The following is a 24,385-nucleotide window of genomic DNA, read 5'->3' on the forward strand; positions in this document are numbered from 1 at the left end:
CACACTTCAATCAGTATATTTAATTTCTTCATTAAATAGAATCCCTCAGACACAATGTTTCTATAATGCCTGCTCTTTAAAAGTTTTCATGAGTTTTCTCTCAACCTCTTCTCCACAAAAGTATGTTCCCTGAGCATTCACCTTGTGCTTTTCTTTTTAATTAAAGTGGTCACAATCCCCAGAAATTCAAAATACACAGTTCTCGTACAATTTTGCACACCTGCTATGCCTCTGACTTTACCGATTTCAGATCCATGAGGCCATGCAAAGATTATTTTGTCATTTTCTGGAGTTTCAATTACTTTATTCTTTTGCTGCTCTGCATCATTGGTGCCCCACTGTACGCTGGTACTGCCTCCTCATGGTGGTGGCTCCTTCTCTGACTCTGAAGGCAAGTGCCAATGTTAGAACCATACACCTCAGCTTTCTTCCTTCAAGCACAGCCTTGCCTGTTTAGAACGGCCCCAGTCTTGCATCATCCTGAGCCATGCTTATGCAATGCTTGTATTAACTGGCACAAGCCAACATCATGTCAGGAAGCAAGCATATTGCTAAACAGTGCGGTCACAGCTGAGTACAAAAGCCAGCACCTTATGTCTGTCCAGCAAATATATAAGTAAAATGACTGTGGGGTCTTATACAACTGTATCAGAGCAAAGACTATGGGTTACAAGGTAAAGTTTTGCCCTTAACTCTGTCCAAATTCAGAATATATACAAAGCCATAAATAACCTTTTGAACGTCTGCCTAAGGAATGAATTTATAGTTTAGTGACTTAAATATATACTCTTCAAATCACGCTCAATACTTCGAGCCACAGTAATAAGCTGCACGAGTGCCAAGAATATACACCTAGCCAGGCTGCATAATTATCTCCAGTCATTTTTGGTGCTCAGCCACTGTCTAAAGGAACTGTATAGACAAGGGGTGCGGGACATATGGCAGGAGAGAGTAGGTAGCAGTAACTTGGCCTGTGCCTTCCTACATTTCTATTTTTAATCCTGCCTTCTTGTAAACAGGCTGACGCTATGTATAGTCAAGTACACTAACTTCACATCGTGGATTGACATTCTTGGGCCTCGATTCAAAAATAAGAACTTTTGGCAAAGAACTCACTGCAGGACTAACAGCACAAGTAATGCAAAGTCTTAGCTGCCAAAAGGTCTGTTCAGCAGGCGTTTCAGATGCTGAGGTAGGGAGGATTATGTTACTTTAAAGAGACACCAAAAAGGACAAGCCAATCTGTCAGTTTATCAAGCATTTTCTGAACTCTGTATGAAGCTTCAAGTGTCTATATAATTAAAATCACAAGCACAATTCAGAAAATCTTGTTGGGTAAGGCATACCATGATTTAATTTAGAATTGGCAAATTTCTACCTGCACTACAATTAAATCTACATTACAAGAGGAATGATGTGGTTCATTGGTTAGTAGTTCTTCTGACAATATTGTAAGAAAATAAACCACACCAGCAAGCACTGGGACAGTTCAAAACTTCCATATTCAATGTAAGAGGCAACTAATGACATCATCACAAGTGGGATATCAGCTCTGCTGCTTAAAATTCTTTTATGTCATAACTATTTGGAAGCCTCTGCAAAATCCACAAACTCTGATGAAATATGACAACAGCAGCACACACAGGTAAAAGAAATACTGTAGGACAAGGCCATTCATGCCTCCCCTTCAGGACACAATGTTCTATTACAGTTAAGCGTACAACTCAAAACACTAGAAGGAAGAGACATCTAGGTACAATGGGTTTTGTCTTTGCCTTGCAGTAAAAAAAAATCTCTTCCTACTGCTACTAACATTTCCTACCTGAGGGGGCTTACAGCAGAGGTGGCAATGAGTTCTAACTAGGGGAGAACCTGAAAAAGGATCTAGCCCTAAAACCACCTCTTCTTTTTAATATTCAAATGTGACAGTTACTGTGTAAAAACCAAAGCACCGACCTGTGCCATTTCACAAAGATGCTGCTTCCCCTTTCAAGGGACAGGGTTCAGCATTAAGTTACGGCACTGGTTCAGCTCATTAATATAGGTCGTTGTTTGGAAAAAAATGCTTCAAAGTAATTTCTCTCCTTTGTAGGCATCCATTTTAACATTTTGTGAATTTATTTACGAAACCAGTGGCTTACTTTCTAGGCAGAAAGGCAATTTGGCTGCTCATGCCACACTGATACTATTTTTCCTAAGCAAAAAGTTATGCATACAGGTTTTATTTACAGTACCTCTTATCCTATTTTTTATATGCAGTACATTTTATCCCAAATTTACAATCTACAAATGCAATCTTGCAAGTAGTACTCAATTCAGTTGGCGCTGCGCAAGATCAAAGTCTTTGTAAGTAGGATCACCTGATCAGTAGGATTTGTGGCTCCTTCTCTGCAAGGATTTAGTTTTACAAAGCTAAAGTTTGGGGGAGAAATCCCATACCCAGCTAACGTCACAGGACAGAACTGTTGGTGATCTCCTTCACTGGTGCATACCACTTACCAATGCAATTAGACAAAAGAGCAAAGTTTTCTCCAAAGACAGGCTAGCAGGGTGTCCTGAGCCCCCTCACCACCCTTTACTCCTATTCTGCTGGTTAGAGGGAAGAGCAAAAGAAGCAACTGGATGTTTATGTTCACCCAGTGATCCAAGGAAAAGCAGAACTAAAAGGCTGCACTAGCTGTTTTGTACACTACACATTTTGCAAGTACACAGGGTGTTCTTACCCATGATTCTGTGAAGTAACAGGTCTATTTTTTTTTAATGGCTTTCACCTAGAGCCCTAAGAGTTTTCTGGGCAGCTGCTGGAAGGCACATGCTAAAGCCTTCAGCTACACAAACAACTGTTTTCAGTTAGAAAGTTAGAAAATCTGAGCACGAATAAGAAATAATTAATACTTCTTACAGCACACTTACTTTCTTGAAAAACATCCAAGAAGTCTTTCACTTTAACGGTGCCTGTAGACTTTTGTAGTACCTTTGTTTCCAGAAGGTGCTCAGCACAAGAATTTTGTGTTTTTATACCTTGCACTGTAATGCATTTGTTATCAACAGCAAGCATATGGGGAAAAGTTATGTTTCTAGGCAGGTATTAGACAAAGTGTTTTATTTTTCCTTCTAGCACAATAACAGCAAATTCAGTGATTTTGTGGAGAACTTCAGCAATTATAGGCTTGGGTTTAACTTGCCATTAGAGTTAATACAAAAAAAGCTTTTCAAGGAAGTGCGAACAGATAAACCCGCAGGTATAATACTGCCAACATAGCTAATCTAGAATAAGGGTGCTCCTGACAAATAGAGCTGTTTTGAACTCTGTTAGTTTCTGATTGAGATCTCTCAATTACCTGCTTAGTGACTTAAAAGCTACAGAAACAAAAGGGGAGCCAAGAACTTTGCTGCCCAACTGTTTCAATGACTATGGCTTTCCAGGGCGCATTGTTGTCAAAGAGGCTTTCCACACGGCATCTAGTGACTTACATGGCACAAGCACATTACTATGCAGTGCAGTACCAATGCATAGGTCTGGGGGAAGCCTTTCTACTTTGCACTGGGAAATGAAAGACTCCATATATGGAAATACTGATTACACAACCTTTCTCAGAGGACAGTGACATGAATTTCTATCGTCACAGATATAATACTTTGTCTCGTAGGAGAAGATGCCATAAACAGACATGCTTTGCTTGGGTGTTTTACAAGAGTGAGTTGTGTGCATTGATCCATCAACCTGACAGATTTCTGGCAGTCGGTAACTTCATAAAGAAAGAAAAAACAATGGAATAGCAATGTAATTACCTTAACACTTTTACTGTCTCTGTCCACGTCTCCTGCTCGCTCTCCCATGGATCTACTCGAATCCAGTCAGATGTCTCCAGTGCTAGTTTTGCCATTGCTACCCGGTGCCTTGCTGAAACCAAGCCTTTCTTTCTGTAGTCATCATTGACAGGAGACATTATGCCTTCTATCACATGGTATCTTCCTTTCAGAAGGAAAAAGAAAATAGTCATATTCATAGGATCTTCAAAATTTAGGGTAGATGGAATATTGGGAGCTCATTTAGTCCAGCCTGCTGCTAAAAGCACAGTAAACTTCAAAGTTACAGGAAGCCATGAACCACTTAACATTTTTATCTAGGTAATATTTTTAATAAGAAAAGAATAATTTAAAAGAATTGAAAAGCAATCTTCCTGTTACTCTGAACCACTTATAAGTACTATCAATATGTTTGTATCATTAGATGATTCAAAACACAGTATCTGGATAAACATGCAATTTTCAAGTAGAGATGTTTATAATTTATGATGCAAGCTATCAAAATTGCTGGATATAATGAAATTTTATATTTCAATAATTGTACCAGTACAGCTTTTAGACAGCCAGAATAATGGATGACTTAATTGACCACTGGGTTGTTATTAAGTGTCTCGTGCTTGTTATTTATCAGAATCAGTGTGCTTTTCATTGTGCTAAAGCAAGAAATATAGCATGTTATTGTGGCTGTGATTAACACAAGTCAGACAAATAAGATGATTCAAGAACAAAGATGGGTTAAAATTAGACTAAAATTAAATTAGACTAAAATTAAAATTAGACTTATGAAACTACGGTCCAAACATCAGCTGAGCTGCCATTAAGCACCCCTTCTATCTGCCTGATCATGTTAATTAAATTTGAAAAATATGCCCATATCTTTCTACTCTTGTAATGTAGACATTAATATGAGCTCCTTTTGTTAGAATTAGCAGTTCTGGTTTCATATCAGGAAACAGAACTAGATTAAAATGTAATTCTCATTTAGTAAGTCTGAGAAATAAAGCACTGATATGAGTTGCATCCCTCAAACTGAAAGCAAAGGTGTTTCAAATAAACAAACAAAAAAATTCTAGTCTAACACATGCATTTTAAATAACTATGATAAATATAATACTGAAGATTAAAAAATAATTTTTAAAAATTCAGTTGTTACAACAAAAAAACTCACAGAATGCAGCAAGTTCCCTCCAGAGCTTTGTAATTAAAATGATAAACTTGGACTCATAATTTCTGATATTAGCACATAACAGTAATAATTTTAAATAGCACTTTAGTAATGTAACAATTATTTTGATATAATAGGAGTAAAATTTTCAAAATTACTTAAGGGAGGTGAAGTTTAAAAAACAGCAATAAATTTCAATGCTATTTACAGGCCTTTCTCCTGTGAAAATGTCAACCCAACCTATCCTCTGTTTTAAAAACATTCTCAGTATAGCCAAAATGGTCAATAGTGCAAGATAAGATTTCCCAGGAACATGCAAAGATGTGTATATAATTAAATCCATCTGTTGACCTGAAATTGGAAATATTTCCTCTTGACATATGAACAACAACCATTCTGTGATACTTTGATAAGACACAACGCTATTGTAAATTCTCAGTTGACAGGGAAAGCAATTACACTATGAATTCATTACTGTATAAGAAAAAACCCTTAATGAGAGTAACAACAATTTTCTCTTCTACATTTCAGTTCCTTACCGGTCAGTTTCTACATATAAAAATTGTTCCATTATATTTCAGAGAGATGTATTAAACGTAAAACCTAAAATTGCATGGTCATGCTAGCCAAGAATGAGCAAGCTCTGCCATATTCTTGAGAGCTGTAAACATTTCAGTCTCAAGTTTGGTCTAGAACTGAATAAATTGGATGAGATGAGAGCTTCCAATGTCATATCTTCCTGTTCTAAAGTAGAAATTAAATTAACTGAAAGAATCATTGCTAACACTGAAGATACTGAAAATCAAACACCGTAACAGTTTGAGGTGATTCACAACCACTGGGCAACCTAGCACTACTCAAACATAACACACATAAGAAGCTACAACCTAAAAATACGAGTTTATGGCTCAAAATACAGGAGAATATTTTATTACTGGCTCTGACCAACTTGTGTCCTCTTCTGTAATTCACAAGTTCGCATGCTCAAACACATCCTTCAATCCTGGTAGGCAAGCAAAAAGGAAATCATTAAATTCAATTTATTATTATCATTATTATTTAAAATTTATTTTAGATTTGCTCTGATATTTTCTTCCTTGCTCCATAAATTACAGGTAGTTTCAAGCCTTTCTTGCTTCAGAATTGCCTTCCCATTCTGCTTCTTTGAAATGCTGTTTGTTGTCATCATGAAATCTGTTGTTGCTTGTCCTGTTGAGTAATAACTAAACACTATTTTAAAACTGTATTTCGTTTAAAATGTTGTTTTAAGTACAAAAAACAAACTAGATGAGAAGAATTTGTTTCTTATTCTAGGGTTCAATAACCTTAGTTCTTTGGGCTCTAGATATCGCCAGATTTTTTTCCCCCTTTTTTGTTCTTTCAAGTAGGAGCTTGTAAAGACTTCAGTTATTTTTGTTGTATACGTTCGTTTTTCTTCTAATCTTTAAAGGGCTTTTGGTCTTTTTTTCTATCATCAGAGTTGAGCACATTTGTTATTTGCTTCCCATACAGTTTTATTTGTTTTGTTTTTCTCTTTTTTAAAAGAGGTCATTCATGGCTGAAGTTTCTTTGCCAAATGGATATAGGTAAATATTTTTTTGAGGATGGACTACAAAACTAGATCATTATCCGTCTTCCTCTCAGTGTCACAGGAAAATCCGTGACAGACAGGGAATCTCTGCAGATGCAGTGTTATCCTACCCAGTGAGCAGGAATGACCCCAACACTGTTCTTCCTTCTGTCATCTCCAGAGCAGGTTGCAATAGGACTTTGTGCTCAAGTATTGTTTTAATTTATTCCTTTTTCCAGAATCCTATTTAATAAGTACTACGAGGCAGTACTGTTTTAAAGGTTTCTGGAAACTTTACTCCCTGCTGAGCACTGCCTGAAAAACATTAGGTCTCTTTTGTATTTTTATCCTTAAGCATTAGACCATTTCATTTATCTGCCTGATTTGTTACACCAAATTAACTACCCCAAGTAAAATTTTCTAGCTAAGAGTTTCGATTTACAGTATGACGCTATAAACAGGCAGTACCAACATGTAACAGTTGTAAGGAACAACACCATCAAAAGATGCATGTGCCATGCAAAGTTTATTACATGTAAGACTTGATGCTTTCACATGAGCGAAAAGAACAGACGAACCAACACTCTTATTTTAATGTTCCTGTTAAAACTAGAAAGCTTTAAAAGTTTTGCTGATACAGGCTTACATAAAATTATTTTGACTAGTGCCAATCTCATCTGTAGGTTACAATGAAATTCCTTATCATTCAGTATTTACCCCTCCCAGTTTACACTTTATAATAAGTTAAGAAAAAAAAAGGACTTGCTGGTAGCTTCTATGACACTGTTTAAACACAATACCAAATCAAAGCCTGGAAATACATGCATTTTCCTTTCCTGTAGATATTAAGGACCACATAGCTCTCAGCACAGGAAAAAAGAGAGTCTTAAGCTGACAGCTTTTAATTCAGCTACCTAAGGCTTCTGTCCTGTATTCAAAGACTGCAAGCATAAGCCAAACCAAATTCCCTGGGCTTTAATGCTTTATTTTCTTTCCCCCCTCACTCCCTGGAGACTGCCCCAGTTTTCTCTTCAGCACTGGACAAGAGACTGATCTGACTGGTGTTGGCCACCAGCGCAAAGGGCAGGATTCAGCCTGAGTGGGTGACAGAACCAATGCTCCTTGGTCACAGATCATTATAGGTATGTTTTGGAAGGTGCATGGAGCCGACACGCCCAGAAGAACCTGAGCATTCCCAGGTTCTACCAATTTCAAAATGCCTTGCCTGGTTGAGAATGCTGCATCATTCCACCTCCTACCATTTTTTAACAGCTCATGTTGTGAAAGATGGTTTGGAACTGCCTGTATAAAGTTAATAACATGATTATCTGTACTGTAAATTCCCTTGGAATTAGGCCAACCATTCCCAGCTTTCACTAGGAAGTGGGTTTAGCCAATTCACTATGAAATCAATGGATACTGATATTCAGAGATATTGTGAACAATTGCAGGACACAGGATTGCAAATCTTTGGACTGGGTTTTGGAAGGTTTGTCTGGGAACAAGCATTTTATCTGCTTCATTAATCCTATTCTAAGAGCATAAGGTTACCCACATATCTACGAACAAAATGAGTCTGATAAGCAGTTTGAATTTTACTGCACAGTATATACACAACATTAAATACATAAAGAAAATCACTGATTACTAAGTCAGTCCTGCTTTGTGACAAGAAGTGGCAGCTATTTCAAAACATAGTAAAATGATGTAAAACTTGCTATCAGAAATGAAGTGTTGGAAATATTTACAATGCAGTCTCACATTTTAACCTTCCAAGACCCACCAGTAGCTTATCCTAAAATAAGCTTGCATTTCTTTACTGAAAAAACACTGTCACACTTGTATTTCAAAATATGGTCCATTGGATTGTTTCTTTAATCTGCCCTCTGTGACTACACATACATTAAAATCACATAATAAAGTTCTGAATGAAAGTAATAGGAATGGTTTCCCTTGAACCCACAAGAGATCAGCAGTTATCCTCCCAGAACTCTCAGCCTATTAATGTTAGGAAAACAGATACAAGACTTTTTAACTGTTCCATTTAAATCAAGATATTAACTTTATTTATAGATAACTGTTTTGATGCCGTGAAGGGTGGGAAAACAAAAAGAAAGCACCATATGCCTAGACACAAGAAATCCCAAATATCTGAATTGTTCAAAACTGCTGACAAATAAAACATGAAAAGGATACCATCCTATGCTTACCTTCCCATGACACGTATGCAGAGATTGTCAAGCATGAAAAAGGAAAAGAAAATAGGCAAGACTTTTTACTTTATGTTCAGTCACCTCCTGGGAGAAGTCAGCAGAAGGAAAATCAAAAGGGGTAAACAATTTAGCTGCCATTGCATTGAAAGTCAGAGCAAACAACAAATGTATCAGAACAGTAATGGACAATCTTTTGTGATAGCTCTTCATAGGATGGATGGCTTTATCTTCACCACTTCAGAGTACTTGAAAGATGCATTCACTGAAATAGATGAGGTGTGCAAAGATTGTAGTGACAGATGCCATATAAGTGCCTAGACAAACATAAATCACATCCACCTGGCTGAGTGAACTACAGGGCCTGAAGATGCAGATTTACCTCTGCAGCCAGACAGCCACCAGCCACTCTCAAATACATCGTGGCTTCAGTTACTCCTCTGCTGGAGGAGAGTTCCTGGGGATGCACAACGATCAGTCCTCAAACAAACACTGTATGATCTCCACATATCACATCTAGAATAAACATTTCATACTAAGACCTCAAAATATCACTTCTCTTAGAGTTCATTGGATTTGTCCAAAAAAAAAAACAAGAACAAAAAGCCACCAACCCTATGTTGACATCTATGCAAATGAGCATTTCCTACAGAAGGAAAGGAGAAAGCTAGCATCGTGGGAGTAACAGTACGAATATTAACGTGGTACAATACTCTGCTCACAGGATACCCTATCCTGAATTTCCTAAACTCAGTAAAAGATTAGGAGCTAACTGTGTGCACCAATAAGGACTGAGAAAATTGAGTTTTATGTAATGGAAGCTTCTTATGTAGAGATGCAGTTTATCTTGAGATGTCTTAAGATTTATACTTTGATTTGCACCTCTGCAAAGTGTGCAAATAGTTTTAATTCCTTCTGGATGCTAAGCCACGCGCACATCTCCCCACGTATCTTTCAAGGATAGAGCCTAGCATAATTAAAGTACTGCTCTTTTTAAGCAAGTACTTCTGTAAGCCTTTTAATGAAAACACAGAAAATTAAAATTTGTTTCCTTTAATTCACGTTCAGTTAATCCTAACTAATGTCTGCACGTACAATAAATATTGACAATGAGTAACTATTGCAGATCTGATCCTAGACCAACCATATCTGTGTTGCTATACACACTACACAAACAGCAGGATCAAAGCCTTTTTTGTGTTGTGTTAAAATTCTGGTTATCAGAATTGTTGCAAGAAAACAGCATGAATGCATTGACTTCCAAGTTGACTTGCTGCAGTTATAATCTGATCTCATTCTTTTTTGACAGTATCAGGTTGAACAACATAAGCTTCTGAATTCCCAGGACTTGCTGGTGACTAGTTACTCCTTGGATTTCTCAGTTGCATTGCCCAGAACTGCATCTGACAACCAATGTCTCACATTTTTTCCCCACCTTTTCGGAAGATAGTAACTGATTTTCCTTCTCCTCCTCCTTGCATCTGTTTTGTCAGAGCCAGAAACATCTTGTCTTTCACACCCCCTCCTTTGCCCTGCATCCCTTCTGGTCTTATCTTGGTGATGTAAGCATCCTCCGCTGGCAATGTTTGGCAAACAACGTTCTGAACATCTTACACAGGCTGATTCTACCACTTTGGACTTAATGGTCAAATTTAACATCTGACACCAGGTATTAACAGAATGAAAAGACATTTGGCACCATCAGTTCAAGAGTATCTTAAAACAAGGAATTGAATCTGAGAAAGTTCTAGTTACGTGTGAGGACTCAAATTGATAGGACTTGAAACAAAACTCAGATAAACTAAGTTACTCTGTCACATGTAGACATGTCTGTTGTATTTAGAAGGTGGCATTACAAGATTTGGTGACTGATATTAACAAAAGAAGGTTGAATTACTTGACTTGTGGCAATGAAACTGCAGATACTGCTTGAAGTATCAAACTCCATAAAACAAGATTAGACAGCATTTGAAACTGAAATGATGGGTAAAAAGCTGGCAGAGAGAACGACTGGAGATGTCAGTCAGGATGCACACTGCAGTAGTCATGTCATTTGTAACAGTAAAACTTGACTGGGAAGTCAGGTCCAGCCAAGCTGTTGCACAGCTCATCAATTCTGCCTGATTAGCAGTGGAATAGAAATATGGAAGTAGCACCAGCAGTAATTTCTCCAGCCTTGGCAACATCGCTTCTCATGCTAGTTAATTTTGCACTCATGCTAGCTACTTTCTCAAGCATTCAGTATTTGTTGTGACTGAAGGGAGTCAACACAAACACGGCAGACCACTGCCTCACTTCTACAAGCAAGCTCTAGAGGTGTATAACCACTGTCTTCCAGCCCCACTATCAGCTCCCAGCCTGCAACTAGGGCTCCTTCTGAGCAAAAGCCTCCAGTTTCTTCTCTTCTTCCCTGGGTCACTACTGGAGCAGAAACAGGACAAGAACCATGAGAGAATGATAAATGAAGTTTCTGTGTGGGAATGGTTCCACCATAACACAGGCATTTTTATAGCATGTTGCAAACCTTCTCTGTCTGAGAAACTGCCCTCACCATAGCCAGAAAGACCACATACATACACATGTACCCATGTTTACAGTTATTGCATATCAAGTTACCTCTGCTTGAGATAACTAAAGTTCCCACAAGCTGAGGATTCTTGCTTTGCATACATACTGGGTTAAACATTCAAAAGGTGCAAGGATTACACTGTAGGCAACCCAGATGTATTTAAATTTCACTTTCTTCAGCATAAGAAGTACTTATACCAGGAAATCCCTGTACATTGAACTAAGAAGTCAAAATTCAAGTCATACCCTATCCAGAACAAAGGACTGATGCTAGAGTCACGATGTAAGGCACAAATTTCATTTCAGCCATTCAGAATTTCATTTTTAATATGATTTTCACTAGACCTGTTTAAATAAATTGTTCTGAATAAAGGGTGGAGCCTTGTTACAGAGACCCTGGCACAGACCAGGGCATAATTGCAATTCAGGCAGAATCATAATTAATTTCCCAAATCAATCCTTCTTTTAAGGTTAAGAAATAAGTTACTTGATTGTAACACATGATGTAAGAGAATTACCGGTTGGTCTCACATTGCCTTTGTAAACTTTGCATACCTGGGAACCCAAAGGAGTTATAAAATTACAATAAGAAAAGCTAATTCAAGTCCCTTAACCCTTTATTTCTAGTCCTCCAGGAGAAACAATATCATTTTACTATTTCAGAAAAACACAAAACCATAAAAGCAGCTCTCAGAGCCAGTTGTTCAATTCTTCTCATGAAAAAGCAAAGAACTCTCACACTATATGGTGAGTAGGTAGCTGCAGCTCTTACTGCACAGCTACATCAGAGGGTTTACCAGATTCCCTCCTGCACCCACCCCATGCACATTTAAGAACCAAATTAATTTTTATGCATGTTCCTATTGCACAACCTCCCTAGCAACATCCCTGTCAAGTTCCAGTAAGCTATGATTCCCTTCTAACCTCTTCCAGAGGTATGCATACATTTTCGCAGCCAGAAGGAAGATAAAAGCCTCAGCAATTAAGCAGTTATCAAGCTTAGAGCACAATGCTCCTCCAAAGCTTTTATCAGTCTTGCTTAAGTTCTTGATATTACCTAGCTTTCTCCTTTGTTGCTGAAACCTTCTAGCCTGCTGACATCTAGCTTTTATGATCACTCTTCTGAAGAAGTTATTTTGCTTGGGGAGATAAGTTGTACCTCTTACTGAAGATGGATAATGAATAATTAACATTTCATCTTTTCTCCAATTTCACCCAGTTGTCAAAGCCGCTAGCTGTAACACTTCTTCGTATTAAAATACAACATACCATAAAAGAATGAAGTCTGAACATAAACATCTCTTTTCAGTTTCAAAACTATTGAAGGTCTTTCACAAGATTCAGTCTATTTCATGCATACGATTCTAAAACTGTTGATAAAGTTTTCAGTTCAGTTGCACGGACACACGTGATACCTTTTTTAATGCAGTAAGTCAAAGGAAGAGGCAATGCTAGAATTTCTATATTGAATATTCCACAAAAGCTTCATATCAAATCATCAAATAAAAAATAATAAAGTTAAGACAACTGTAAAGTGACAGCTTAGCTATAACACGTGTTAGAAGTGTCTTCCTTTTCCCAGGAAAACACCACGTACGTGTAGTCCTAATAAACCCTTACTGACCTGTTTGGTGCAGGTGATCTCTAGCCAGCTCAAATAAACGCATATGCATATTTGTGATGGGGTTAAAGGAGCCACAAGCTAGAAGAATGAGAGGTATCCTGTTCTTCATTGACATCAAAACACTAAAATTCCAGCCTAAAGAAAAAAAAATATGAAAAAAGACAAACTTGACAAAGAGCAGTCTTCCCATTGTTCCTCAAAACAAAAGCAGCACTGTTCTCAGAACCATGTATTCTTGAAAAATTGGGAAAGTATCAAAAGTTCAGTTTGCTGCATCATTACAACACACAGAAAGTATTAGCTCAGAAGCACACATTATTTTATACTAGTTAGGAGAGCATCGACAGGTTCTTTTTCCCTATATACATAAATAGCTAGAAAGTGTTTCTAGATATTCATATAGTCATTTATACAAAACTGTCAGAGTTTTGAGTTTTTATTTTTAACCTGCTCTTACCAGAAAAGATCTTTGTGCTGTCTTTCTGTCAACCCCCTATTAATAACTTTAGAACCTGCAGGCCTGTCAAAAGCACTTTTTTTTTTTTTAATTAAGTTCTTAAATGGGACCTGTGCAGCATATGGCAAAAACCCACATGTAACACCAAAACCTACAGGTCTGGCTTCCTTAGAGGCAGGCAGGCAGTGGCTGGGGGCCAGGCAGCCAGTCTGCACATACTTCGAACATTATCAGCAACTGCCTCCTCAGTTTCTTCATTGGAGCAAGTGATGGTGGATCAATGATAGGGAACAGCAGGGAAGACAAACTATAGCTGTTACAAGAAAACACAGGGGACATTAAAAAGCTATGGATATAGGAATAACAGGTGGGGAGCAATGCTGTTAGGAGCCCTGCTACAGTAGAAACTGGTTTGAGTTAGTCACTGTGCTTGGTGCTCCTTATTTGCATAACTCTTTTTACAATTGGTCCAAAATATACCAGGCACGATTCAAACAGGTGTGTCCTACATATGTGTCTGTGATTAGGGTTTTTAGATGGGCTGTTTTCTTGGCACTTGAAATTATCTCAACAATGCTCACACCCATGTATAGCACAGAAGACTACTGCATCCAAATATCAGACCCCAGTTCTGGCCCGAAACAGACCAAACCTGGTATGGATTCTGTGCCCTGTGCAGCACAATTCTGTTCCATAGCTGCAGTGTACCAAAGCACTGTAGCTCAGAGCCCACCACTCACTGGTCCGAGTCCGTATGTTCCCCTACGTATTTTTTCCCTTTACTTCCTTAGAAGAATTTCACAATAATGGTTAAAATAAAGCCCAGTTAATGCTTCATATTTGCAAATTCTATCAGTTCATTTATAGCATTTACTGCGAGACTTAACTCTGAAGACTCAGACTGCACCATTTAACAGCATTTGGTGCATCCAGCAACAAGTTTTAATATTTCCACTTTTGAAATGTTGGCAGTTTGCAAACTTTAAATAGAGAAAATTATTTGAAGCATACATACTATGAGTTCATTGTCTAGCACTGAATACACATATTAAGATCCCCCACCCCCCATTTCTCTTACTTCATCATGCTAAGGGAAATATACAGGGGTGTGAGAAGATTCACTGGCTAGAGATCCAATGAAAGTTAGCAGCAATTTTATGGTCTACTATTGCAGTAGCTGTGGAAAGCACATTTCACAGCAATCTGTCCCTCCACTTTGGTTCACTAACCCTGTAGAGACACTAACAAACTCATACATCAGGGCTGTGTGCAAGCTTTACAGCTTCTTTATTTGGAACAAAAGCAAACTCAAGAATTTTCTTCACTATCATGAGTTCTATAAGCAGATCTTCATTTTATTGGGAAACATCTTTCTGCCTTGAAAAAGGTAAAAAAAAAAATAATTTACTATGTGATGAATTGAAAACCAGATTGTTCCCAGAATATTTAAATGTTCTCCTACGGTTCCAGCTTTTTGCTGGGTGAATTCTGTTGCCTCAGATTAGTCAATGCTGGACTCTCAATAAGAAATTAATTCATTCTAGACTAAGAATTTCCTGGAAGCAGAAAGTTTTTACAGTAATAACTATAATGACGCTGCTCAGCAACCAGCCCTGCAGGTAGGCTTGGACAGTATTACATGAGAACCTAAAATCAGTAGTATTCACACAGCTCCATCCAGGTTGTAGGCAGTATCAGGCAGCACTCCTCTTACTCTTGTGTTCAGGGGGCCAATACATACCCAGTCTTCCCAGTTACATCTATCAACAGCAGCTCTAGCAAGAGCTCTGGCATCCTCTCTTCTGTTCTATTGAAATGTAGCTTATGCTGTGCTTTCCTTTGCCGTGTTGAAAGTTATAAGTGAATTTATTTTTTTTAAAGAAACTTTTAACTCTATAGACTAGTAATTCTTCTCTATTTCTCACCTGAAAAAGATGCCTTGGATGGTTTGATTGCAGCTCTGACTCGTTTATACCTCTAGGGAAGGACTTCAACCTGTAATTCTCAATGATAACCAGACAGTACTGCTAATGGAAATTAAAAAAAAAAAAAGGAAAAAAAGATCAAATAAAAATACACTAATGGCAAACAGGTAGTAAAGAGGCATTCTAGAAGATATTTATTTACATGTACACATCATATATACAAATTTATAAAGAAAAAATCAAAACAGAAGTACTTTTATTTTTCATATCCCTATGTACTGTAACCTGAAGTTACTCAACAGGTACAGTAAAGCTTTTAAGGTTCCAAAGAAAGCTTTCAAGTTTTCAAGACAGAGTGCTCTCTCTTTCCTATTCAAAATAGGTAAATCCTTCTCTGCCGCTTAGTTCATCAGTTTGGGATCACCTCAAGCTGGAAAGGGTGGAAAGCTGCATCCCCAAGGAAGTGTTTTGTGTGCCTCTCTTTCAGATTGAGAAGGAAGACTTCTGGTAAAGGACTCCAGCTGGAGTGAACACTCTATTTAGATTCTGAGTACTCCCTGAGTATATTTTAAGATATCAATTCCCCAAGCAAAATTAAGTATAGCATATTGTTAAAGAAGTGAAGAAAAGTTATTTCATTTCCCACTTCCTCCATTTATTCTTTTTAGTAGAATTGCCAGTATGTTTTCTGGCTTCCTTATAGCTAGCAATGAGTGCTTCACGCCAACTGATTTTAACTGATTTTTCAGCTAAGCTCCCTTGAGAAATCAAGCAGAGAAGAAAACTCGAAACACCATAACGTTCTCCTGACCTGTTCATCTCACGAGATGTAGTGGCAGTTGCACTAAGTGCTACAGCACCGTGTTCCTACAGTTACAAATGCCTCCAACCACTCAAATCAAAGTCGTATGCATTTTACCTACACATGAAGCCACATGCCCTTTACTAATTTCACCATTTGAATACAAGCAACAACCAAGTAAGTAGGTGACTGTGCTGTTATCAGGCATTTACTGAGTGTGCACATCGTGTTAGGGGAATATATTTGTTCCATGTGTTCCATAAAAGTAAGCCATTAAACCAGCCCTGAATACTTTGATAAGTTGTCTTCCCTTGCCAAATGGCCTTCAGACCAAGGAAGCAGTAGTTAGTAAAAGCCTGCATCAATTTCGATATGCTAATACCAATTTGCACCTATTAGTTGCTATATGTGTTTGCAAAAAGTCGCCCAGGTGTAACATCAATAACGTACTTAGTTAAATAAATAATCTCGGATGAATTTGTTCCCTAGCAATTGTCCCTATATAATGCATCTTCCATTAATGGTGCCCCATAAAACAGAAGTGTTTCCTCCTGTTGCTGCTCCCAAGTGTAGCTGAAATACAAAGTACTTTTGAGGAAGGTGTATATGAGTAAATCGACTGCTTCATTTTCATGGCAAGGCTGTAAAAAGAAATTCCAATTAAGTCAAAATATGTATCTCGACCTCTAACAGAGTAGGAGAATTATGGAAAATGCACAAAATCCTTAGATTGGGAGGGGAAGAAAGGACAGAGCCCACCATCTAAAAGAGGGCTGCAACATAGAAAATAAGCTCTCTCTCAGGGACCTCCTAAGTAACCAAATTTTAGGAGTGCTTCAACATAGCGATGATATTAATCAGCAGAAAGCAATTATTAAGCATTTTTTAGAAGTCGGGTCCCTATCTCTGTCCTTCCACTTCCACAACTGTGAAACAGGAAATAACATTCAACTATTTCTGAGGCTGGACTTGGCTTCACATATACTGAAACTGAAGTGACCTGATTTGTAGAGATCTACTTCACATCTGCTCCCTCACAGAAATTATTACTTCTGTGACAAACTACTGCTTCTGTTTACAAGCTACATACAGTTAAACATCTTCCACAAATCTGCATTTCAAAATTCTAAAAGAAAGTACTTAAAGTGCATTAGGAGAGATGCATCTTGTATCTCTTGCTTTAATAAACTTTTCACTTTTTTTCTTTTTGCTGATATGCCATTTTTTATTGCCTATGCTATTCCTACAGTAAGACCTCACCTATTTTCAAGTAATTTTGAAGCATTCAGTAGAAACCTTGGGGGCAAGTCATATAACATTTCTGCTTCATCACTCTTAACAATTAGTATACTAATTTGTATATTTGAGCTTAGTAATTCACTTTTTTTTTTAAGCTAATTGTTTTTTTTTTTTTTAGAAGAAACAACCACATTTGATTCTTGCATAAAATTAGTACATTTTATCAATACATCTTGTGACAATGCATCTTCCCTCCCAACGTGAGGGCAAAATATAACACCTTTTCTCATCTTTGCTGTCTGTCCTCAAAATTCACAAATAATGGAAACAAGTAAAAGCACATCTCTGAACAGACAGCATGAAGATATGCCACTTCAGAGCATTATAGCTTTTGTTTTTGATGACAAAAGGGATGAGTTAAAGAATAGGGCTTGCAGAAAACAAGTTGTAGCACCAGGTTCACGTCGCATGCAACAACTGCGCATGGCTCCCTCTGGTGAGCACTTCTGCACAAGGGCTGGGCGTGCTCCCTGCTGACACGGTGCACCAGTAGCCTTGGCCAAGCAGGTGTCTTCTCGCTCAAAGCCAGCTACCTTATGTGCTTGGGGTACTGCCTGCAGCTTAGAAAGGCTCCGTGCAGCTATACTTAAAAAGAGAGATACCTTCAAATGAGGAAGCCACACTTAAGCAATACGATAGAGGTTATGAAGGAAAAACACACACAGTTTTCATTAGAAAATTAATGCAAGTTCTTTTTCTGTTGCTTACATTCCTACAATACATCAATAATAGACGACGTTACAGATGACCACAGTTAAGTTCTGCTGAAAGTCAGTAATTAGAGCCATATCTGATTAATTATCAGAAGCACAACGGAGTGCTGAGCAGCGCAGTCTGATTCACGAGCTGTTAAATTAGTAAACTGGAGGACAAGACACTCATACGTGCACACTGCGATGCAGACTCACCCTTGAGTACGATTTCTGAAAAGAGCAGAAAGAAACCAAATTCTAGCACAGGATAAAAGTGTTATCTCCTCCCATGAGGGTAAATCTAGACTTCAGATGAAATTTAGATTTGAACAAGTTCAAAGCTGCACACATCCATTCTTTCACTAGGCCACCCTATTGCCTCGTAGAGATTTATTTAGCTGAGCCCAGTGAGTTCCACGAGGTGATGTCAAGGATGTTATGGTTTTAAGACACATTCTCAAAGTCAGAAAATAACAGTATATTTTACCAGCTGACCCAAATCATAGCAAACCATAGCACACAAATATCCCTTAAAAATATGATCAGATACCAGAGATTTTCTCACGCTGTTACTAAAAGGAGCCGTTGCTGTAACAGAAGTTACTCCAGTCACTACATTCCCAACGTGTGCTTTCACTAAAAGCAATCCTCCACAGCAGTGACATATTTACGTTATGTTCATTATTAAAGTGGAAGGTGGGGATATACAGGTAAATATCTGGGTAAGAGAAAATATGAAAAATGTACAATGTAGGGTGATATTTTATTTACTTATCAAAAAGTTACTCACTCAAGCCATGAAGAATTTTATAAGGTGGCTATAAATATTCTGCATAGCCTAATATGACACTCTAATCCTCTAAAATGGCTTTTTCAGGGCCACATGATGGATCATATTATTGTTATTTCCAATGACTCAGGTGCACTTGGTTTCTTTCTCCATTTCATGAAATCTTTCATGACTTGCATTGTAGAGCCATTAACGAAGTACATGATAGAACACATGATTTTCTATCATATTCAGCATATCAGAAGGATGAAGTAGCCCCTATTTTTTTTTTAAAGCCAGACTTTTAGTTAGAAAATGCAAGTCTCACCACAGTTTCTAAGTCAGATTAAAAAAAATAAGGAAACCTAACTATCTTCAAGCCTGTTGCAGGCTCCACCAGAACAACAGATTATACAGCCTCACAGAAATCAGCTTTTTCCCCTACACATATCTGTGAAAAGGGCCCAAAGCATATCAAATATTGTCTTTAGTAGTGCATTGTGCTCTTTTGCTTTAGATAGGCTTAATTTTGGGGTACTCGCCATTTTTCCTTCTGCTTTGTCCAAGCAGTAATTTCCCCAGCAAATGGTAGTGACCAAAAAGCTATCCATGGACAAAAAACCTCACAGAAAACTGCAGGGAGTCCGCGTCCCGAATCCCAAATGCCTGGGGGGCTAATAGAGAAAGCAGCCTCTGCCAAATTGTGTCTTCCTTTCTTGAGATTAGAATCCTTCACACCACAGTATGAGGCCTTCTTCTTGCAATCACTTTATTTCAGGCTGTATCAGTGGGGAAATACCCATTCACAGAAAAGCCAACAAGACCTTTCAATACTGCCTTTTCCTTTTTTTTTTTTTAAAAAAAAGTTTCTAAGTATAAATCTATACCTTTCTTAGCTCAGATTTTAGCTAGTATCTCAGTTTGAAAGTGTAAATTTTTAGAGTTTTTTTTGGTGCAGTTACATCTCTGAAATCAACTTAAATATGATTTACCCTCATTCTGTCCTTTTAACATTTTTTTTTCCTTCCAAAGAAAAAATTAGTTCTGCATTTAACTTCCATTCCCAATTTCCACTCCACTGATAAGAAGAAACTGGAACTGAATGGCACTAAAATTCAGTGAAAAGCATACATGGACAAAACATGAAAAATAATAAAATGATCACAGGAATCACCCAGTCTAAAATACATGCTAAAATTGAATCTGGTGACTGCTTAAATGGCTTTAAAGTGCAAAGAACTGGGGCAGCAGAATTCCTTAGTATAACCTTAAGAAAACAAACATTAATCTCAACACCCACAAGATGGTGCCAGGGAATTCAAATCAACCATAACATTAAGAAGTAAATAAGCTTATCCAGGCAGTAATTTTCCCAGCAAATGGTAGTAACCCAAAAGCTAACCATGGACAAAAAAAAGACTGACAGAAAACTGCAGTGTGTCTGTGGCCCAAATTTAGAGAATAATTGAGAAGTTGTCCTTTTTTTTTTTTTTTTCCTAAAAAAAAAAAAAAAGGCCTGAGTTCTTGCAGGTTTATAACCATGAATACACTCAGGGATACGTCAGCATTTGGTCCTCAGAGTCTAGCCATTAAGATGCCTGTAAACATGCTCCCGCGATAGGATTCTGTAGGACACTTCTCAGTATTCTTAATTCGGACCCTCATACTGCACAGCTCATATTCATAGGTGCCCTACTGCCTGAACAGGAATATGGCCGTAAAAAAGACCACTCACACACATCAACAGCAAGCTCACATATTGTTACAAGGCATATACAGTGCATTTTAACAAGTATTTTTTGGTAGTCAGATTTATCTACTCTCTTTTTTAAGCAGGAAAAAAAAAAAAAGCTTGTAAGGACAAACCACGGTATATTGCTGTTACATTCTTTCTCTATATTCTCAGGGAATAGTGCCCAGAGTTTTTTTTTTTTTTTTTAAAAGCATTTCATTGTAATTGCCCATACAATATACAACAATGCTTGGACATGTAGCTCTGCAGCAGCTGCACTTAGTTGTACAATCACTTGACAAACCCAGTAGTACTACACTAGCCCAGAACTACACAGGAAAGAAGTAAAAAGAGAGCAGCTTTACCCACGACATCCATTCAGCCCTTGCTGGGTACCGCAGGATCTCAGCATGCACCGTACAGCAGCAGTACATCCTTTAAGCAGCGTTTCAGCAAGCTCAAGAGACTGTGACTGGATCCAGGTGTCTTCCTGTACTCAGTACAGCATGGGCTTTATAGTTACTTACCCAACAATCCCTAATGATCTCTCAACACCTAACATTCAACTGCTTTTCCGTTCCTTGTTCTTACCACAGTAGCCTATAAATTTTGTTTTTCCTCTTCTACAGCTGTTGCATGAGTTGTTTTATGCAACCAGTCACCCTTCCATTTGCATGTATGATTCAATTATCCACAAGAAACAATACATAAATTTCCAGAAAAGAGAATACATGCAGAACTGCAACCTGGAATGACTAATTTTAAGTGAACAAATTGCTGATTTAAATGAAGCACTGGCTTGTTTGTCACAACAAACTCTTATACGACTTCAACAATTCCCTTTACAAAGCCAGAGTGATTTCTTTCCTATCAACTTGTTCTGCAGTTCTCTTACAATTAGCAAAATACATTTAGCAGGACCTAAGGCAAATTTAGTAACAAAAATACAAGCTGCACACAAATGGCAGACATTTAAGTATCAAAGAAAGCATGTTCAATCACCAAAAGTAGGCTTTAAAAGGCAGGAAACAAATGGAGCCTCTAAATCCACTAGTGTAAAACACTCAGCCATGAAACAATCACTTACTGCAACCACAGGGTAATGTAGGATTTCCAGAACATCCAGCAAGACCAAAAGTAAAACAACATCTATAATTGCACTGCTCACTTTCCTGTTCCAAAAAGGGATAACCATTTGCTGTCTAGTACATCAGAAGAAAGTAACTCACAGCACAGTTTGGGGAGTTATGAAAGAGCATTTCAGTGGCTCTACAGTGACATGGAAGATAACTTCTGTCAATGTAAAGAATTGGAATAAAATGAAGAACTTAACTAGAGGCTCTCTGCCTATACTTTGAACTTTACCTGACCACCTGCAGGCAGCAAGAAGGAATCCTCCTGCAACACACAGAACTGCTCACTTTGTTAATGGCACGATAGGTCTTCTCATTTTGCAGTTAATACCAAATACAGAAAGCTCCTGTTTGAAATGAAACACCCCTGTCCCACCCCACCACCAATTCAGTAGCATTCAGTTGTCCCTAAGTGGAGCACAGCTGACAGTGAGAAGGCTATCCACAATCAACACTTAAGTCATCAAAATGAAACACGTTACATACATTTCTTACACTACCTTATGAATTTGACTAGTAACATTGAGGATTTTGCATAGCAATAAGGCTGTTTAAGTAAATGGTTTCTAGGCACAGGAGATCACGTAGCTTGTTGTCTTTATGTTTGTATTAGGTAATCAACTTAGAATTTTTACTTGCTCCATCTTGTACAATCAAAAATTCAAAGAAATTAAACAAACATGTATGTGGCTTGCCTATCATCCAAAATGCTTTGTTTGCCCTTAAGAATATTTCATCTGTACAGGGATTTCTATCTAAACAAAGAACAAAGTGAGATTCTGAAACAGCTTTATAGAAATGAGTTACCTAATTACTACCGATTTTCAAAATCCCCTTGCATAATAGCAATTATCACCCTATTTGTAAATTTTTAGAATCACTGAAGTTAGCATTAATAACCATGCAGTTATATCACCCTGAAAACATCCTGACCACATCTCCTCTGGTTTTTAGTGGCAGCCAAAAAGCCAACAAAATGCTGGGCATCATGAGGAAAGGTACTGAGACCACCACAGGGCATCGTTTTAGCACTAGGAAGACCTGGCTGGGCCCACATCTTGATTGCTAGGAGCATTCTGGTCTCAGCTCACGAAGGGCAATTCAGAAGATCAAGTGAGTGCGGCTACCGCTGCTCCAGGGAGGCCTGCAACTGCTTGGTTTGGAGAGGAGCTTGAGGGAGGATACGGTTGGGTATTACAAAGTTGAAATTAGAACTTTTTCCTGCAATACTAGATCTAGGAAGCAGTCGGTGAAAGCAACAAAAAAATTTAAACCAGACAAAAGCGCCGAGGATACCTGTATGTATGATTTCCCTCATGAAACGTGGCTGGCAGCTGAGAACACAAAGGGAAGCAAGCGGCTGGGTCAGTTTCCCTAAATCGTCTCTGCTCTCTGATGTCCAAGACAAACCACTAGGCTGGACTGACTGTTAGTCTGCCACTTCTTATGGTTTTTGAGTTCTCCATAATATTTGTAAGCTTAAAGGCTAATTTCTTAATTTCTTTCTTTGTATTGTTAAGAAAAACCTAGAATGTTTGATGAACAGAGAGACTTCTACAGCATTTTGCAGAGTGGTGCGTTATACTAAACAACAGTATTAAAAAAGGCAGAGCCTCATATAGTTCAAATTCCCCTTTGACAGGACTCACCTCTTGTGTCCTCAGTGCCCCTCGGACACCCCTGCGCTTCCCTAAGGCCTTTCACAAACACTCGCAGATCAGCTGAACGCTAACAAGTTTACTGAACCTGAGCTCAATTCTACAGCCAGCATTTCTGAAGTTAAAGGCATACAGCTAATTTACTGCCAGAACTGAGCACTGCAACTGGTCTTAAATAGCAAACTGTAACGCCTGAGGAATGAGCAAACCACAGCCTCCATTGCTACTGTGCTTAAAGAAAACAAACACAGTTGTGACACAGCCCAGTGCCTGCCAAAGCCTCGGAATAACCCAGCACCAGGGATCATTTATAAAACCAAACACCAGCTGTTGCACGAGAGGGGAAAACGACCTCTGAAACTGACGTAGAGGAGACAGATGAGCGGTTACACAGCAAAGCCAAAGCCTATATACACATGCACATACATGTAACCACGGACGGACGGCCTCTTGTCCTATCCTAACGCTGACATTTTAGTAAGTGTTTAAAAAAAAAAAAAAAAGAAAAGAAAGGAAAAAAGCCCAAACTCACTCATTAGCTTTAATTAGCTCTATACATACAGAAACACAGGCACGTGCGGTCCCGGATACGTACTTATCCCGCAATCCCCACGGGCAGCCTGGCCGCCTGCCACTCCCCGGTTGCGGGGCCCGACGAGCTGCGGCGGCCCACGAGTGCCCCCTCCCGTAGCGGCGGGACAGCTCGGCGGGACAGCTCGGCGCCCCTGCCCCTGCCCCTGCCCCTGCCCCTGCCCCTGCCCCTGCCCCTGCCCCTGCCCCTGCCCCTGCCGCCGCCTTACCACAGCGCCCCAGGCGGGCTGGCGGGCGGGCGCGGGGCGCCCCGGGGCTGCTTCTGCTCCTCAGGACGGGCCCGGGCCGCGCGGCCAGGCCGCGGTTTCGGAGTTGTGGTGGCTTCTGAGGGCCCGGAGGAACCGAGCTCGGCTTTCTTGGGTTGGTGGGGGGCACCATAC

General features: G+C 38.8%; 1 protein-coding gene across 18 annotated transcripts in view; it reads right to left on the reverse strand.

The window, feature by feature from the left end:
• The window catches only part of NMNAT3 (nicotinamide nucleotide adenylyltransferase 3), a 31,643-nt gene extending 7,303 nt beyond the window's left edge, over positions 1-24,340 (reverse strand). For 5 of the 18 annotated variants that reach the window (XR_013955225.1, XR_013955236.1, XM_080605232.1 and 2 more), the window contains exons 1-4: positions 24,010-24,146; positions 15,330-15,431; positions 12,948-13,082; positions 3,793-3,976 (exon numbers count right to left, since the gene is read on the reverse strand). Coding sequence is in view for 3 of the 18 variants with exons in the window: in XM_080605232.1 (XP_080461358.1) it covers positions 3,793-3,976; positions 12,948-13,062 (299 nt within the window). In the remaining 15 variants the exon portion in view is untranslated. Of the gene's footprint in view, positions 1-3,792; positions 3,977-12,947; positions 13,083-15,329; positions 15,432-20,988; positions 21,694-21,988; positions 23,379-23,405; positions 23,747-23,946; positions 24,147-24,214 lie in introns of those variants that run through there. The other 13 variants (XR_013955224.1, XR_013955226.1, XR_013955227.1 and 10 more) reach the window with 13 other exon arrangements.
• Between the last annotated feature and the right edge of the window lie 45 nt (positions 24,341-24,385).

Source organism: Anser brachyrhynchus, assembly GCF_964034855.1.
Source record: "Anser brachyrhynchus genome assembly, chromosome: 9".
Classification (NCBI taxonomy): domain Eukaryota; kingdom Metazoa; phylum Chordata; class Aves; order Anseriformes; family Anatidae; genus Anser; species Anser brachyrhynchus.